The sequence below is a fragment of the Canis aureus genome, chromosome 19 (assembly GCF_053574225.1).
Source record: "Canis aureus isolate CA01 chromosome 19, VMU_Caureus_v.1.0, whole genome shotgun sequence".
Lineage (NCBI taxonomy): Eukaryota > Metazoa > Chordata > Mammalia > Carnivora > Canidae > Canis > Canis aureus.
Genome location: NC_135629.1, coordinates 40,290,974 through 40,306,315, shown reverse-complemented (window position 1 = coordinate 40,306,315; position 15,342 = coordinate 40,290,974). Strand labels below are relative to the sequence as shown.

The 15,342-nt window shown below is 57.2% G+C and overlaps 1 protein-coding gene across 3 annotated transcripts in view; it reads left to right on the top strand.

Moving 5' to 3' along the window:
* The window catches only part of SEMA3F (semaphorin 3F), a 30,004-nt gene extending 14,664 nt beyond the window's left edge, over positions 1–15,340 (top strand). For 2 of the 3 annotated variants that reach the window (XM_077858818.1, XM_077858819.1), the window contains exons 3-19: positions 4,249–4,409; positions 4,515–4,577; positions 4,695–4,814; positions 5,511–5,603; positions 7,080–7,173; positions 8,681–8,800; positions 9,004–9,143; positions 9,256–9,370; positions 9,533–9,602; positions 9,764–9,908; positions 11,044–11,266; positions 11,856–11,944; positions 12,074–12,115; positions 12,275–12,432; positions 12,625–12,692; positions 12,989–13,122; positions 13,986–15,340. In XM_077858818.1, the coding sequence (XP_077714944.1) occupies positions 4,249–4,409; positions 4,515–4,577; positions 4,695–4,814; positions 5,511–5,603; positions 7,080–7,173; positions 8,681–8,800; positions 9,004–9,143; positions 9,256–9,370; positions 9,533–9,602; positions 9,764–9,908; positions 11,044–11,266; positions 11,856–11,944; positions 12,074–12,115; positions 12,275–12,432; positions 12,625–12,692; positions 12,989–13,122; positions 13,986–14,399 (2,249 nt within the window). In that variant the 3' untranslated portion in view covers positions 14,400–15,340. The remainder of the gene's footprint in view (positions 1–4,248; positions 4,410–4,514; positions 4,578–4,694; positions 4,815–5,510; positions 5,604–7,079; positions 7,174–8,680; positions 8,801–9,003; positions 9,144–9,255; positions 9,371–9,532; positions 9,603–9,763; positions 9,909–11,043; positions 11,267–11,855; positions 11,945–12,073; positions 12,116–12,274; positions 12,433–12,624; positions 12,693–12,988; positions 13,123–13,985) is intronic. The other variant, XM_077858820.1, reaches the window with a different exon arrangement.
* The last annotated feature ends 2 nt before the right edge of the window (positions 15,341–15,342 follow it).

Sequence of the window (15,342 nt, the reverse complement as noted above, 5' to 3'; positions counted from 1 at the left end):
AGATTTGAGTCGTATGTCCTCAGAAACTTTGTGTCCCAGTCACCCCCATCCCCCCTCCCACCCCAGTATTGCCATGGAGAGGGAGGAGGAGTGACACTCCTGCTATCAGAGCTGGGCCTGGGACAAGTGCATTGGAGGAAAGGACTGGCCTGAGCACATAGCCAGGTCTGCATCACCAACCCTCCTCAAGCACGAATGCCCCCTTGGGACCCCAGGACCCCCTTGGCCCAAGTCTCTGCTCCTTAGTGGGCTGGGGGCCAGGAGGATCTAGCTCTGCTGACACTACAGGTATCAGAGTAGGAAACCTAGGACTACTCGTCCACTTCCTTCCCCCACCCAGGCTTCTTGGAGGAATGAAGGTCTCTAGCTCCTTTGCCCTATGACAGGGTGGGGAGGAGGAGACAAGACACCAGTTTTACTTCTCACCCTGTGACTTGAGGGGAACATCACTCTTCCTTGGGCTTCAGTCTTCCTGTCTGGAGCTGGGGTACAGGACTGTCATGTGGCCCCTTGTTTTAATTCTTTCCTACAATCTGGCATGAGTGAGATGAGCCCTCCAGCCATGGGTTGCTAAGTCCAGAGCCTGACACCCAGTTCACTCTGGGATCCTGGAAAAGCCATCCTTCACTTCAGTTTGTCTTTCTGTAAGCTGGGTTTAGATGGATGATTCAGGATTTTTTTGTTTGTTTTAAAGATTTTATTCATTTTTTAAAAGATTTTATTTATTTATTTATTCATGAGAGACACACAGAGAGAGAAGCAGAGACACAGGCAGAGGGAGAAGCAGGCCCCATGCAGGGAGCCTGACGTGGGACTCAATCCCAGGGCCCCCAGATCACGCCCTGGGCTAAAGGCGGCGCTAAACCACTGAGCCACCTGGGCTGCCCAGATTTTATTCATTTATTCATGAGAGACAGAGAGAGAGAGAGAGAGAGAGGCAGAGACACAGGCAGAGGGAGAAGCAGGCTCCATGTAGGGAGCCCAATGTGGGACTCGATCCTGGGACTCCAGGATCACGCCCTGGACCAAAGGCAGGCGCTAAACTGCTGAGCCACCCAGGGATCCCCTGATTCAGGATTTAGCTCTGCTCCTGTGAACTGGGGGTGGGGTGGAGTGGAGACAGGCTGGAATTAGGGGAGGGTAGCGCTGAGTCAACAGGAAGCCCCTTCCTGCCCCATTATCGTCTCTGCTCTGTACCCCAACACTAGGAAATAGTATAGCAGGAATGGGACTGAGGGTGGATATCCTCCAAGAGATGGTGATATCTGGGAGCCAGCTTGCATGGGGAAAGAACTTGGACCCTCATCTCATTCTCTCCTGGCCAAGGCAGAGACAGCCTGTGAAGAATAGTCGGGGGAGGGCCCAAAGAGTGCTCCGCTGTCAGTATTTCCCGGAGTTCAGAGCAGGACCCTCACCTTAAAGGATCACCTTGAATATTGGTACTAGGAGGGCTCAAGAGACCGTCTAGAGAGGAAAATGAGGACAGAATGCCCTGACTGGGGTCATGAAGCCTGCACCGGAGCCAAAGACTTCTGACCCTTGGTCCCACCCCTTTCCTACCCCTCATGGCCTCGTGGGGACTCCCCCTCAGAGTTTCCACAGTGACCGAAACATCACGTCCTGTGACAACAGAACCATTGACGCCATATCCCATGGCCACTGGGAGGCATCCCCAGGGTCCTGAGTCATGTGCCGTGTTGATGGAAGGGGAGTCACCTTCAGGCCCTCACCCTCCCAAGGGCAATTCCCTGCCCAGGACAGTCCCCCCTCCACCCCCAGGACTGGCTCTGCCTGGGCTTGCCTTTCCTTCAGTCCCAAAGGCCATAGACCTGGGTGGGAATCCTACCCCCATGCTGTTGGGCCTGGTCCTTCTCTGTGCTTCCATGTCCTCATCTGTAACCTGTTGTGATGTTGTGAGCTCAGGGTTTTGCACAAAATAGGTGCTTGATGAGTAAGTGGGAGGCTCCCTCCATCCCCACTTCTGGGGCAGGGAAGGCAGGGAGGGAGGGGAGGGATGAGGGAGTGCAGGTTTAGGAGGTAGGAGTCTCCCAGTCCCCATATAGGTCCCCATGTAGGCCTCTCCCCTACCATTCTCCCAAAGGGGGATGGAGCCTGGAGAGCTCAGGCTCTGAGTGTTTTAAGCTCAAAGGGGGACTTGGACTTGAGGCTTGGGCACTGGTTCCTGCAGAGGGCGAGGGTCCAGAGCGCAGAGGCTGGAGGCTGGGCAGGGATGGAGGGTAGGGATTATAACTGCTTGTGTCTCTGGGGCTAGATGTTTGGAGCTTCTCCTACCCCAGGTGCCTATGTCTAAAGGTACCCACTTGAGCCTCTGCCTCCCTCCCCTCCATTGCCCCCACAAATGTCCCCTAACCCAGAAGGACGGGTAAGGGTACAACTCAAGGCCGTGCCCCCAGCCAGGGTATAAATAACCCCTGGCGGGCTGTCCCAGCCTGGGGGGGCTCCGCTGGCAGCCCCACTTCCTCTCTGGCTGCTTCCTGGCCCTGGGGGTGGGGGAGTGTTTACTTTCCTGTTGTCACTATGGCTGGGTGGCCAGGCGGGGGACTCCAAGTGGCCCAACAACAGGTGCAGGACAGGTGCCCAGGCTGCCCTGCCCAGGACTTCAGAGGCACCGCCGGACAGGCGGGCAAAGCCGTAGCCAGGCAGGGATCGGCCCTTTGATCCCTTGGCGTCCCTGCGTCCCAGCGGTTGGCCAAGGTCATCACCTGTATTCTCTTGTGGCCACATAGGGCTGGGCAGGGCAAGGCCTTTGCTTGGCCCGCAGCCCCTCAGATGTAGGCTCTGGGTCTGCTGTGGGAATCTCCTGGCTCCCTGCCCACCTACACCCATCTGAGCACATCCTGGAGCTCCCATCGAAGCTGCTCTCAGGCCCAGCCCCTCCAGCTCTGCTCCAGGGTTCACAGCACACACCAGGGTTCAGGGTCAGCCAGGCCCATCAGAGACAGCTGCCTGAATCAGTGGGATGGGATGGGGCCACCTGCTGGTCCCATTTTCAGACAGCATCTAGGGCATCTGATCCCAGCTGTTCTCCCTCTCCAGGCCTCCCTCTTGATTGCCCCACCTGGGAAATGGGTTACCAGCCATAGGGCAGGAAGGTGGGATATGTATGATTGCCTTCATGAGTGCCTCATGTGATGCAGGATGTGTGCGCACATGCATGTACCTGGGCCGTGTGCATACATGTGCGTGCTCTTCTGTGGGCTGCCATCTCGAGCCTCCTGTGCTGGTGAATATTCATCACCTTCATTACAGTCTTCCCTCTCCTGCTAAGCTAAAAATAGCTGGAGATGGATGGAGGAGGGGCTTGCCAAAGACCCCTTGACTCTCCCCCTCAGAGGAAGGTTCCCAAGTTATCTGGAGTCCTGTGTTTGTCATTGGCCAGTCACTGGCCAAGTTCCTTCCTGTCCTTCATCCCCAGGAAGGAGGACTTTCCCCCAGCCATCGAGGGTTGGGAGGGCCAGGGCTTTAAGACTCATGCAGAAGAGAAACTAAGGACTCAACCGGACCCTGCCCCAGCTTGGGGACATGGTTGCACTAGGAGGAAGACTTCTTTCCTAGCAAAGACTATTCCTGACTGGCTCAGAGTGGCCTGAAAATTCCACCTTTAGCAACCCAGTGGGATCTGGGGGGATCCGGGGGGATCTGGGGGGAGCCCAAAGTCAGTTGGACAGGATAGCTCCAGCGGGCCTTTCTGGTGTCCTGGCCAACCAGCTTCAGACAAGGTGGGGACCCTGTTGTGTGCCAGCTTTGCCCTCTGTCTGGTGGGCAGCTGGGGTGAAGACCAGGCATCCCGGCTCTGTGCCAGCATCTGTGGGCTGTCCTGAATGCACCTGCCCCCCACCCTCTTGCTCATTAACCCTTGTAAGCCCCTGTGGGAAGCAGGCCCCACCCTGGGCGTGGGATCATTAACCCCCACCCGAGTAAAGACTCTTTGATGCCATCACGCGCCCTGGCCCGCACCCACTGCCCTTTCATTGGAACCCAGAGACTGGCTGGGGCTGCTGATGAATCAGGGCTTTAGCTTTGGGTGTGGTCCCTTCGCTGGCCTGCCCACCTGTCCCACTTTCTCCTCACAGCATGTTAGGGACTAGCAAGGGAGCTAAGTAGGCCCTGGGCAGGGAGGAAGCTGGGGTTTGAGATGATCGTGTGGTGGAGGTCCCCCCTTTGTCAAAGGGTCCTGTTGAGATGGTCTCCGATGATCCTAACTACTGCCCTGCTCTCTACCCACAGAGCTTAAGGCCACAGGCACTGCCCACTTCTTCAACTTCCTGCTCAACACAACCGACTACCGAATCTTGCTCAAAGACGAGGACCACGACCGCATGTATGTGGGCAGCAAGGACTATGTGCTGTCCCTGGACCTGCATGACATCAACCGTGAGCCCCTCATTGTAAGGGCCAGCCTAGGTGTGGGGTCAGAGGGATGAGGGATATGGGGCCCTGGGACTGGAAGCCCCATTTAGCGGGCTGTACCCTCTGACCCCCATCTCCGGCAGATCCACTGGGCAGCCTCTCCACAGCGCATTGAGGAGTGTGTGCTCTCAGGCAAGGATGGCAATGTGAGTGAAGTGGGATCTATAGGTGGGATGAGGGGTGAATGGGGGTAGGTGACCTCAGGGAGGTTGTGGGGCCAGGCTGGCATCTAGGCACCTCCTTGGCTTTCCCTCTGGCCCCAGGGTGAGTGCGGGAACTTCGTCAGGCTCATCCAGCCATGGAACCGAACACACCTGTATGTGTGTGGGACCGGCGCCTACAACCCCATGTGCACCTATATAAACCGCGGCCGCCGTGCTCAGGTAAGCCGTGCCCACGTTGGCCTTGTGCTCCCCTGTTAGTAACCACATGCCAGGGTTCTGATGGGAGGATGAGCTTGAGCCCCAGCCCTGCCACTTCCAAGCCCTGTGACCTTGGGTGAGTGACTCCTTTTACTGCCTCACCTGAAGATGGGGCTAATAGCTACGTTTCTCACAGGTTGGTGTGAGGAGGAGGCAGTGAGCTAATGCTCCCAAAACTGTTAGCCTTGTGCCTGGCACGTAGTAAGTGCTCATTCCATTAGTGCAACAGTTCTCCTGGCTGTGCCTGTGGACCATGCCCCTGCAGCCAAGCCAGAGGGCCTGGTGGAGGCCTCAGCATCAGGAGGCTGGACACCTGGGTCAGCTTTTTCCACATGGCCTGGGGAAGAGCTGCCCCTTCCCCAGCTCTGTCTTGCCCTGCCCGCTTCTGCCCTTTTTCATTTCCATGTGTGCATGTTGTACGTGAGCTGGTGTGATCTGGTAGGACATATGTGAGAGTGATTGGACTTAGGGACATGTGTGTGCAGGCGCGTGCCAAGCTGTGTGCATGTGTGTGTGCATAAGCACATATGTGTGCTCTGGGGGCCTGGTTGCTCACGTGTGTTCCTGGGATGTGTGGTGTGAGAGGCTGGCAGCCCGAGCCCGCTCCCCCAGCCCCTGCCACCCCCGACTCTAACCCCCTCTTCCTCATCTTCTCAGGCCACGCCCTGGACCCAGATGCAGGTGGTCAGAGGCCGAGGCAGCAGAGCCACGGATGGTGCCCTCCGCCCGACGCCCACAGCCCCACGCCAGGTGGGACTCATCCCTCCAGGCCCTTGCCAGGCAGCACTGCCTCCAAACTGAACTCACCCCGGGCCTGGCCTTCCTGCTGGGAACCCACACCCCCGAGAGCTTCCTGAGAGAAGACCCCTGTCCCAGTCCTTCCCCCACAGCGCCCTCAGGCATTCCCAGCAGGATTCATGTCAGCCTTGGTGAACCCCCATAGGCAAGACATCATGAAGCCACAGGCAGAAGACAGCCTTGGAATAGCAGTGCCTCCACCCTCAGAACACATGTGTGTAGACATTGCATGAGCATATACCAACATACACTTGGGCATGTGTTGTGTACTCAAACCCACATCTCAGGGTCAGAACACAGCACATGTATGCAATCTGACATATTACTCTCAAGTGTCCATGCCCCATGCCTCTGTGGGTCATGGGTAGACACAGATGTCCTGCTTGAGACTCTGCTCCCCTGGGTTGGAAGGGGCAGAGCTGTCTGTCCTCTAGTCATGACCCGGGACTGGGCTGGGGGGGCTGGGGCTGCCAGTGAATGATAGAGCAAGTGGTCACTTGAGCGTGTGTGTTTGTGACAGGGAGTGCTGAAAAGTGGGACCGCTCAGACTGCACGTGTGCCCAGGGTGTGAACGGTGGGTTCCATGTGCTGCCAGTGATATGTGCCAAGATGTGTGTGCAGCCCCATGTGTGCAGAAAGTCACGTGTGCAGAGTGTAACTGGAAGCAGGCCTGTGTACACCTTCCCATCACCATCCCTGCCACCTGCCACCACCTCCTTCCTGCCTCTGTCCCTCTGTTCTCCCTCCCCATGAGCTCATCTTGGTCCCAGTGCCTTCATCAACTTTTCTGCTAGCATCTTCAGAGCTGGGCTGGGAGGTATGGGGGGTTTGCGAATCCCTTGTGATCTGGGCTGGACCTCTCAACTCCTGACTCACTGGGAAGACATGGGGATCTGGGGCCTCTGCTGAGGGGCAGGGGGAAAGCCATGACCTATTAGTCTGTCCTGAGGACCACAGGTAGGACATAAAGCTTGAGGACACAATATCCTCAGGGCCCTCTGGCCTGGTGGGACCTGGCAACAAAGGTCAGGGCCACAGGGTCTTGGCCCATACCTCCTGCCCTGGTCAGGTTGGCAGCCCCATGTTGGCCCAGGATGGCAGCCACAGCTCAGAGTTGTACCTCTGTGGCCCGAGGGGCCCTGACCAGCGTCTCCCTGAACCAGTTGGCATAGAGGGGCTTCAACCCCTGATTCTCAGGTCTTGTCTGTTACCTGGGACCAGGAATTACTTCCCTTGGAACGTGCATCATGGCCCTGCCCTGGGAGACCTGACTGGACAGAGTTAAAACCCAAGGATATCCAGGGAGTGAAGGGATGAGGCTTCAGGGTGTCTCTGGAGACTTGCTCTCACCCTGGGAGCCTGATGACCCTTACCCTTCCTGACTATGGGACCAGCTTGGACAATGCTGAGCTCCCCTCTGCCCTGCAGGATTACATCTTCTACCTGGAGCCGGAGAGACTCGAGTCAGGGAAGGGCAAGTGTCCGTACGACCCCAAGCTGGACACAGCCTCAGCCCTCATCAGTGAGTGCTCCTACCCCACCCTGGTTCTACAGCCTAAGTGTATGCCTCTGCCTCTGGAATAGGGAACATGGTACCAACATTTACACCAGGGCAGAGACCATGACCATGCCATCCCTGAACCACCCTCCCATAGGGCCCCATCCCATCAGGGGGAGAGGTATGGACCAGACCCCCTTGTGAGCTGAGGGGCAGACTAGTGGTTGTGAGGGTCTCATCTTGGATGGGAGTGTTTAGCGGGCCAGATCTTACCCTGAAATAGGGTCTATGCAAAGCTAGCCACAGGCTGCCTGTGAGAGAAGATGAGTTTGGTCTGTACTGGGAGTGGTAGAAGGGGAATGGTTCCATATATGTTCTTGGTTTGTCTGGGAGGCTGGGAAAGGCCCACAAGGAAGCACAGATGGAGAGTCCTGGCCCTCTCACCAACTAGGGAGGACAGGGTTTGTTTCTGGTCTGGTCAGGTATCTAGGGGAGCTAGGGGAATGTTGTCTGAGGAGGAGTCCTGCCTCAGGAGCAGCTGCTGCCCCTACCTCCAGGTTGGGCAAGCCCACCAGGACCCTGGTCCTTGTACTTTACCTATTTTCTGGCTGCCTATCCCAGTCTGCCTCTCAGAGCAACTGCTAGGCACTGTGCAACCTCCAGCCCTGGGAAAGGCCTTGGGGCGGGGGTGGACTTCATCCTCCCCCTCTTGATGAGTGAAAAGGTCCTAGCCTGATGGTGGCCCCCCAACCAAGGAGTCTGATGGGGGAAGGCAGGGCCTGTCCTGGGCACATCTAGAGGGAAGAGGTGGAGTGGTATGCTAGAGCCAGTGTGGTCACTAAATTTTCTGCAAATTTTCAGGTTTTTGTGAGCCAGCTATTACTAAACACCAGGTTATATAATTTACAAATAAGTTGCTTTCAAAACAAAGGTAAAAATACTCAAAACTCATTAGTTCCTAATCATACTACTATATTTTATTATTATTTTTGTTTGTGAGGTTATTTACATGTGTTATATTTGTGGGGTAGAAATATGATACGATGGTGCCAGCAGCTCCCCAACTCCACTGTCAGTGATCCCAGGTTAGTGGCTCGAAGTCAGCTGTGGTGGGAGTATTTATACCACCAAAATTGGCTCTTGCTACTAATCAATGCTAATTGCTCCTTTTTTTTTTTTTTTTTAAGATTTTATTTATTTATTGATGAGAAAGATTGAGAGGCAGAGACATAGGCAGAGGGAGAAGCAGGCGGGGAGCCCAATGTGGGACTTGATCCTGGGACTCTGGGATCATGACCAGAGCCAAAGGCAGATGCTCAACCATTGAGCCACCCAGGTGCCCCCCGCCCCCCACCTTTTTAAAGAGCTAATTGCTCCTAATCCCAATCCTCCCTGAGGCAGTTCTTCAGCATTAACCAGCACCCCACTGGTGAGACAGTCATGCCCTGGGGGAGCCTAAGGGGGCGACATTGGGCTGTGCCCCGGTCCTAGCCAAGGGCGGCCCCTGACTGAACCCCCCGCCCACCCACAGACGAGGAGCTCTATGCTGGTGTGTATATTGACTTCATGGGCACCGACGCAGCTATCTTCCGCACGCTGGGGAAGCAGACGGCCATGCGCACGGACCAGTACAACTCTCGGTGGCTGAACGGTGAGGGCCACCTGTGAGATCCTGGGTGGGAGCATGTCCGGGACGCCCCCAGGTCCCCAGGAGGCGCTCATTGGAGGCCTGAGCCCATGACAGGCTAGGACGGGGGAGGGGTCTTGTCTGGGGAAGAGTGGCCCCGGGGTCCTGTTGAGAAAAGAGCCCTTGGGGGAGAAGAGCTTGCCCCGCTGACCGCTTCCCACCCGCAGACCCTTCCTTCATCCACGCCGAGCTCATCCCTGACAGTGCGGAGCGCAACGACGACAAGCTCTACTTCTTCTTCCGCGAGCGGTCGGCCGAGGCGCCACAGAGCCCCGCCGTGTACGCCCGCATCGGGCGCATTTGCCTGGTATGCGCCCGCGGGGCCCCACGCCCTCCCGGACCCAGTGCTGGCTCCAGCGTCCCTGCTCTGGCGGGGTCTTGGGAGTGAGAGCTGACCCGACCCTGCCCCCTGTCCCCAGAACGACGACGGCGGCCACTGCTGCCTGGTCAACAAGTGGAGCACGTTCCTGAAGGCACGGCTGGTGTGCTCCGTGCCCGGTGAGGATGGCATCGAGACTCACTTCGATGAGCTCCGTGAGTACCCAGCGTGCAGGCTGGATCCTATGGCTGTTCTGGGAGGGGTAGGGGCTGGTTGGGTAGTCAGGGCATGTTTGGTGGGCCCCTCGGGCAGAGTGGGCAGGGCCCTGGGGCTCTTGGCTAATGTACCCCCCCAATGTCTTCTCCCTTTGCCCCCAGAGGACGTGTTTGTCCAACAGACACAGGATGTGAGGAACCCAGTCATTTATGCTGTCTTTACCTCTTCGGGGTGAGGCTGGGGCTGGGGCTGGGGCTGGCGGTGGCAGGGCTTGGCTAGACTGAGGGGCTATGACGTGTGGAGGACCCCAGCCTGGTGGCAGGCTATGGGATGGGGATGGGCTGGGGACGGGCCCTGGGCCGAGGGTCAGCAGCAGCCTGCCTTGCCTGCAGCTCCGTGTTCCGAGGCTCTGCTGTGTGTGTCTACTCCATGGCTGACATCCGCATGGTCTTCAATGGGCCCTTTGCCCACAAAGAGGGCCCCAACTACCAGTGGATGCCCTTCTCAGGGAAGATGCCCTACCCACGGCCCGGCACGGTGAGAACCCCAATCATTCCACCTTTTCCTTTCCTTTCTGTTTGTGAAGCTTGCTCTGTGTTAGCTACTTAGCAGATGTGGGGCCCCACCATCCCGGAGTTCACAGCCAGGTAGGAGAGGTGGACCTTACACACAAATAAACCTACCATTTATCCATTTAAATAAAGCTGCATTAAAAACAAAACAAAACAGGGGTGCCAGTTGGCTCAGTTGGTAGAGTACGCAACTCTTGATCTCAGGGTCATGGGTCTGAGCCCCACATTTGGCGTAGAACTTACTTTAAAAAATAAATAAATAAAACAAAATGAAACAAAACACCGTTTACAGCATCAGGCTGTGAAGAACCCAGCCAGGAACCTGGAACAAAGATAGCAGCCAGGTGTGGCAGGCTGCTTGGGGGTGGGGTGAGGGTGCTGCATGGGAGTCAAGACAAAGCTGGAGGGCAGGTTGGAGGCACTGTAGCTAGCTAACTGTAGCCAGGGAGGTGATGGCAGGCAAGGTCTGGCCTGCAGGACCTTCATGGTGGTAGGAGGCGACTCACTTGCTCTTGGTGTAATGCGGGCCCCTACAGCAGTCGAAGCAGAACAATGGGATCCGTTTGGGCTCCTTGTTGTCAGGGCTGGGATGGGGGAGCTGGTCTCAGCCTTGGCCAGGGAAGTCTTCCCCTGAAGGTGAACTTGGAAGCTGGAAGGATGGCCTGGAGTTGGGCTGGCAGAGGTGCAGGGCAGGCAGAGGGAAAGGCACCAGGAAAGGGCACGGCACCTGAGGGTATGAAGAGAACTTGGGGCATAGTCCCTTGAGCAGGGGGGTAGTGGGTGTAGGGGGCAGATTAGAGGAAGGAGACAACAGGGTGGGAGATGAGGACATGAAAAGGGAGTAGTCAGCTTTGCCTAATGCCACCCAAAGCCCTGGCAGTGAGGCCAGGGAGCGGCTGTGGGATCTGGCTATGTAGGACCTTGGGACCTTGGCTGGAACAGCATCTGCAAATAGGTTGGGTGAGGGGGAGAAGCCCGGATGGGGGTTCTGAGGAGCAGAGCCAATGGATGTGATGGGGACGGACAAAGGAGAGGCCGCTCCTGAAGCTAAGGGGTTCAGCAAGCGCCAGGTGGGCCTGACGCTCATCACGTGCCTGCAGTGCCCTGGAGGAACCTTCACACCATCCATGAAGTCCACCAAGGACTACCCTGATGAAGTGATTAACTTCATGCGCAGCCACCCGCTCATGTACCAGGCCGTGTACCCTCTGCAGAGGCGGCCCCTGGTCGTCCGCACAGGCGCTCCCTATAGGCTCACCACCGTTGCTGTGGACCAGGTGGATGCAGCCGACGGGCGCTATGAGGTGCTTTTCCTGGGCACAGGTACCCACTGCTGCTCCCAGACCCTCCCACGCTGGGCCCATTGGGTGGAGGGTGCTGATCCAGGGGGTGGGGACCTACCCTGCTTCAACTCTGCTACCTTCATCCTTTGGAGCCAGGATAACTGAGACAAGGGGTGGGGAAACCCCATCATCATCCCCAGCTCTTGGGGGCTGGGAGAGCAGGGCCACTGGGCACCTGGGAACCCGTGTGTGGTCAGAAAGAGGGAACAGGTGGTAGACACCTCCAGGATCCGTGGGTCCAAATACTGACATACGTGTTCTCGTGACACGTGCACCACAGATCCAGTCCCTCAACACAGGAATACCTCCAGCATCCTATTCTCAGCAGTCCCAAAATGAGGGTCTGGGGTGGGAGGGGCAGACCCCAGCCATGACATCCTCCCCACCCACCCCCAATCCCTTATCCTGGGCCCCTTCATCTGGGGGACATTCTTCAACCTTGGTACAGGTTGGACCTGTCCTGCTCCACTGCCCTTGGGGGGTTGGGGCCTGGTGGGGGAAGGGGCTGAGGCTGGTACCCCTTCCCCAGCGTCCTCAGCCCCACTGAGGCCCTGCCCGGCCCGTTCCAGACCGCGGGACAGTACAGAAAGTCATCGTGCTGCCCAAGGATGACCAGGAAATGGAGGAGCTCATGCTGGAGGAGGTAGAGGTCTTCAAGGTGGGTATGATGCCCAGTCCTATTCACCCTGGCTCTCCTTAGTACCAGCCCCTTACCTTGGACCTCATACCTCTAGATCAGGGCAGGGAAGGAGTCCCCAGTCCCCAAGCTATCCCTGTCTTCTTCTAGGACCCAGCACCTGTTAAGACCATGACCATCTCTTCCAAGAGGGTGAGTTTTGGTGAGGTGGGCTGTTCTCCCTTGGGGTCATGCCCTTGGTATAGGGATGGGGGAACTGAGGCATGGAACAGGAAGGGAAGGAGCCCAACAGGCTGCCGATGGGGGCTGGCCATGGGGAAGGAACTGACCAGCCCCTCCCCCTGCCCTCAGCAACAACTGTACGTGGCCTCAGCCGTGGGTGTCACACACCTGAGCCTGCACCGCTGCCAGGCATATGGGGCTGCCTGTGCCGACTGCTGCCTCGCCCGGGACCCCTACTGTGCCTGGGATGGCCAGGCCTGTTCCCGCTACACAGCATCTTCCAAGAGGTGTGGACCCCTCCCCCCAGATCCTTGGAATTTTAACCACCAGACCGAGGGTCCTGTCCTGGGGGTTTGGTGGTGGATGTGATATTACCCTGGGGGTGATGGACAAGACTCCTTTGGAGTGTTGGAGGTACAGGGACCTAGAGGCGGGCAAGCTTCCTCCAAAATACTTGTTCAGGAGCTCTCCTCATCTAGGCGGAGCCGCCGGCAGGATGTCCGGCATGGGAACCCCATCAGGCAGTGCCGCGGGTTCAACTCCAATGGTGAGTATGTGGTGCATCACCACTGGGCACCCCTCATAGTGCGTAGAGCTGTGCAGCTCTGGAGCTGCTCCCAGGGCTCCCCACTGGAAGGACTCTCACAGAATGAGGAAGCTTGTAATTTGGGAGATGGGATGTCCCTAGCCACCCACTCAAGGAAGAAGTGGATGCCCGATAGTACAGCCCTGCCTTTTTCCAGGGTGGGTTCCCTATATGGGCCCCTTGGCACTTGCCCTTTGCCAGCTTGCAGTCTGCCCGGAGGCAATGCTGCTTTCATGCCGCGCCCTCTTGTTCTACAGCCAACAAGAATACTGTGGAGTCTGTGCAGTACGGTGTGGCAGGTAGTGCGGCCTTCCTTGAATGCCAGCCTCGCTCACCCCAGGCCACTGTTAAGTGGCTGTTTCAGCGAGATCCCAGTGACCGGCGCCGTGAGGTGATTTCCTGTACCCTATAGTCCTCACCGTGGATGTGGGAGTCCCCCGTGCAGTAGAAATTCCATGTGGGTGAAATGTGGTAAAGGAGCCAATCTGGGGCAGCCCCATTCTAAGAAAGCCCTTCTAAGTTCCCTTCCTTTTTTAAAAAAAAAAAAAAGATTTATTTATTTATTCATGGTCTCTCAAGACACAGAGAGAGGGGCAGAGATATAGGCAGAGGGGGAAGCAGGCTCCTCACAGGAAGCCCCACGTGGGACTCGATCCCAGATCCCGTGATCACGATCTGAGCCAAAGGCAGGCGCCCAACCGCTGAACCACCCAGGCATCCCCTAAGTTCCCTTCCTGAAGTGGATCCAGTTTTGTGGAAAGTCTAGGATTTCCATATTACATGGAAACCCCTTATAAGCATGCCTTTTTCCATGAAAAGCTCATACGTGTGCTCCATTGGAGGTATACTTCATTGTATGGAAATACCATGCGGTTGGGTTCCAGGATGTGGAAATTCTGTGGAGTAGCTCTCATTTTATGGAAATGTGTTCCAGACACCCCTCCTTAAGATAGAATCTTCCTGGAGATTCTATAAGGATACCTCAGTTGGGTATTCCCCATTAAAAAGAAATTCTGTGCGATTGCTCCAAAATTCTCTAATTGTACAGAATCCCCTCACAATCACTCCTCCTGAAATGGAAATGTGTACAGATGCCTTATTCAGATGCTATGTGGAAACTTACTGTGGGTTTTTCTTTGTGGAAATTCCACATGAGCCCCTTACATGGCCACTGAGGTGGTCTGCTCCGGGAGCTGGCTGGGCAGCAGGTGGGCACACAAGCCCTGCCTGAGCCCTGGCTCCCTGCCCCTGCAGATTCGTGCAGAGGACCGCTTCCTGCGCACAGAGCAGGGCTTGCTGCTCCGCGCCCTGCAGCCTGGTGACCGTGGCCTCTACTCCTGCACCGCCACCGAAAACAACTTCAAGCACATTGTCACGCGGGTACAGCTGCACGTCCTGGGTCGGGACGCCGTCCACGCTGCCCTCTTCCCCCCGCCAGCTGTGAGCGCCCCGCCACCACTCCCTGGCGCGGGCCCCCCCACACCCCCTTACCAGGAGCTGGCCCAGCTGCTGGCCCAGCCAGAAGTGGGCCTCATCCACCAGTACTGCCAGGGCTATTGGCGCCACGTGCCCCCAAGCCCCAGGGAGGCCCCAGGGGCGCCCAGGCCTCCTGAACCCCAGGACCAGAAAAAGCCCCGGAACCGCCGCCACCACCCGCCGGACACATGAGGCCAGCTGTCTGAGCCCTGCAATGGGCCAGCCTAGGCCTGTCCCTTTTAATATAAAAGATATATATATATATATATGTATATATATATAAAATATCTATATTCTATACACACCCTGCCCCTGCAAAGACAGTATTTATTGGTGGGTTGTATATAGCCTGCCTCAGCGGCAGCAAGGTCCAAAACTTAGACCCACACTGGTCAGAGACCGCAGAAGACAGAGCCCGCCGAACCAGGCCCAGCCAGTTGGCAGGGCCAGGCCAGGACCACACAGTCCCCAGACTCAGCTGGGAGTCCACCTGCTTGACAGCCACCACCGGAATCTACAGGACACAGGGAGGGAGCAGGCTCTACCTGGACAGGGCACGGACTGCGTACCTTTGCCAACGTGTGCTATCAGGCTGTGCCGCTGGCACAGACACGGACGCGAGGACTGCTTTGGAGACGGGGAGTGGGGGTGGGGGGCTCAGATGCACTCAGAGAAGGGAAGAAGGGGCCGTCACAGGAGGCCGGCCCTGCCTGGGAGGGGGCACTCAGTCAAGGCCAGCCCCCTCCCGGGTATTTATTCTCTATTTATTGGGGACAGGAGCAAAGGAGCCCTGCCTGGCTGGGGCACACTTCCAGCCCCTCCTTCCCTCCCTGCCTGGCCACTCTACCTCCTCTTCGCTTTTTCTGGGCCACTGTGACTTGGGGGCTGGGAGAATAGTAGAGGGGCAGGTGCAGGCAGGGCTGAGGGAAGAGGGGGCCATGGTGGAGGCCTGGGGCCTTTAGCCCTCACCCCCCCCCAGGGCTCCCTTCTGCCCACCACTTCAGATGATGGGTGTAAATAGCTCTGGGGGGCTTTGGGGGTAGGTGGGAGGGGCTCCTGGCAGCCCTCGGCTGCCCAGGCCATAGCCTCCCTTGGGTTCCATCTTGCTAATAAACACTGGCTCTGGGACTGGACT